The sequence below is a fragment of the Colobus angolensis genome, unplaced genomic scaffold (genome assembly GCF_000951035.1).
Source record: "Colobus angolensis palliatus isolate OR3802 unplaced genomic scaffold, Cang.pa_1.0 Scaffold174, whole genome shotgun sequence".
In the NCBI taxonomy this organism is placed as follows: domain Eukaryota; kingdom Metazoa; phylum Chordata; class Mammalia; order Primates; family Cercopithecidae; genus Colobus; species Colobus angolensis.
Window position 1 is genome coordinate 365,767 of NW_012114866.1, and position 1,958 is coordinate 367,724.

Sequence of the window (1,958 nt, forward strand, 5' to 3'; positions counted from 1 at the left end):
AGTGCCTACTGTGTCTTAATAAGCATTCTAAGCCAATGAAGAAATGAAAAAAAAGAGACGGATTTTCTTGCATCTAAAGAGCTAGTGAGGTTGTAGGGTGAGAAACGCAAGTCAACAAGTCAAAATATAACATTCAAAAAGTGAAGCTGGCACAGTGGCTCTGGCATGTAATACCAGCACTTCAGGATTCTGAAGCAGTAGGATCACTTGTGCTTAGGAGTTAGAGACCAGCCTCAGCAATAAAGTGAGAGCCCATCTCTAAGAAAAGATAAACAAAATTAGCTGGGTGTTTTGGCAAGTTCTGTAGTCTCAGATACCGGCTTAGGTGAAAGGATTGCTTGAACCTGGGAAGTCAAGGCTGCAGTGAGCTGATATTTCATCACACTTAGGCCTGGGTGATAGAGCAAGACCCCGTCTCGAAAAAAAAAAAAATTTTTTTTTGATAGAGTGGCACATTGTGATAAGTGCTTTAGAGAAAAATAGAGCAGGAAAGGAAAAGAAAGAAAGTAGCATAGACAAAACTGAACTTTGAATATCGTATTCAGAAAAGATACAGTATAGCATATCTATGGGCAGATACCTAAAGGATGCTAGAAACTAAGGCATGTGGGTGTTGCATGTATTTTGGCTTTTTCCTAGCTTTTTAGGAAGTGATAACTACATTAAAAATATCTCAATCCAAACTGATTATTTCTCTACACCATATTTGCCCCCATTGTCTATTATGAAGCTTCTGATATGAAGGAGAAGGAATGAGAATAGAGAAAATTTAAGCCAAGCCTCAAGGTTGAGAGTAACTTATTTATGATCAGTAAAGTCTCATAATATGTATAGCAATTTAAACATGGTAAGTGAGTTTTATTCTGTGTGAAATGAATCAAAATCTTACTCGGAATACTGAAAGTAAATATGACAAGTGTATATGGAGACTAGAGACAAGTGCTCTGCTGCCTTTGGCACAGAGCACAAGCAACACTTTTATGTTTCATTTCTTGTTTCTGAATATAATAGGAGTGGAGAATGTCTGTCTATTGACCTCGACAGCACCCTCCTGCAAATACTCATCCCTCATTTCCCTTGTCTTAGAATTCTCTTGACCTGCCCCTCCTTCATTTGATTGGCTCTGTGTACTTATGTTAGAATCAGAAGATCTGGGGGAACTATGGCTTCTAAACATATACACTGGACTCTACCCATATCCGGTCCTGTGACCTTATAAACCTGCTCAACTGAATTTTCCTCCCATAGAAACTCTCTTCCTGCTGAGTTTCTCTCCTCTGCTCCTAGAACCAAGTGGCATCTCCTGTCCTATCCCTGGATGGTTTAACCCAGGAAAACTCCTGGATCCCAGAGGAGTCAGACAAAGAAACAGGAGCCTTGTGAGTCTCAAAGATATAAAGGGGACATCCTGAAATCTAGAGTTTCTTCCTTGCCTTTTCCCTGCCTTACAGCTTCTGCTGCTCCTGGGAACTTTACTCTATCTCTCATCCAGCTCAGACTGTTGCTGGACCTGATAGTTTTTGCATAGCCAAGGTGGTTCTAGAAGAACTCTTGTCTGCATGAGGGCTGAGCTGCTTCTCCAGAATCTGCAGCATGGTTTTCCACGACTTCATGAAGATCTGGAGCCACTGCTAACTAGGCAGAGAATGTTCTCATGTGTCCAACATGGCATGTCACTCCTCTCCACGAGCAGTGGAATAAATGCATTCAGATGAAATCCTGTCATCATTACTTTGTCAAGTAGAAATACATTTCAATTAACCTTAGAGCAACATGTCCTACACTACCTTGGCAGAGGGAGGTCCCTGAGATGGAGCTTTCTAGGCTTTCTCTCCATTACCCCTTGAGTTGGGTTGGGCAGTGTCAGGTAATATAGGAGGGAATCCTACATCCTGTGGTTGTTGAGAGACTCTTGGAAGGCTTTATCTGGAGCATGAGGAGCAGGAGAAATATCCCGT

The 1,958-nt window shown here is 41.5% G+C and overlaps 1 protein-coding gene across 1 annotated transcript in view; it reads left to right on the forward strand.

Annotated features, from left to right (window-relative positions):
* The window catches only part of LOC105509342 (tripartite motif-containing protein 43B-like), a 9,948-nt gene that overhangs the window by 5,127 nt on the left and 2,863 nt on the right, over positions 1-1,958 (forward strand). Inside the window, exon 2 of the mRNA XM_011938546.1 lies at positions 1,249-1,379. Coding sequence (XP_011793936.1) covers positions 1,249-1,379 — 131 coding nt within the window. The remainder of the gene's footprint in view (positions 1-1,248; positions 1,380-1,958) is intronic.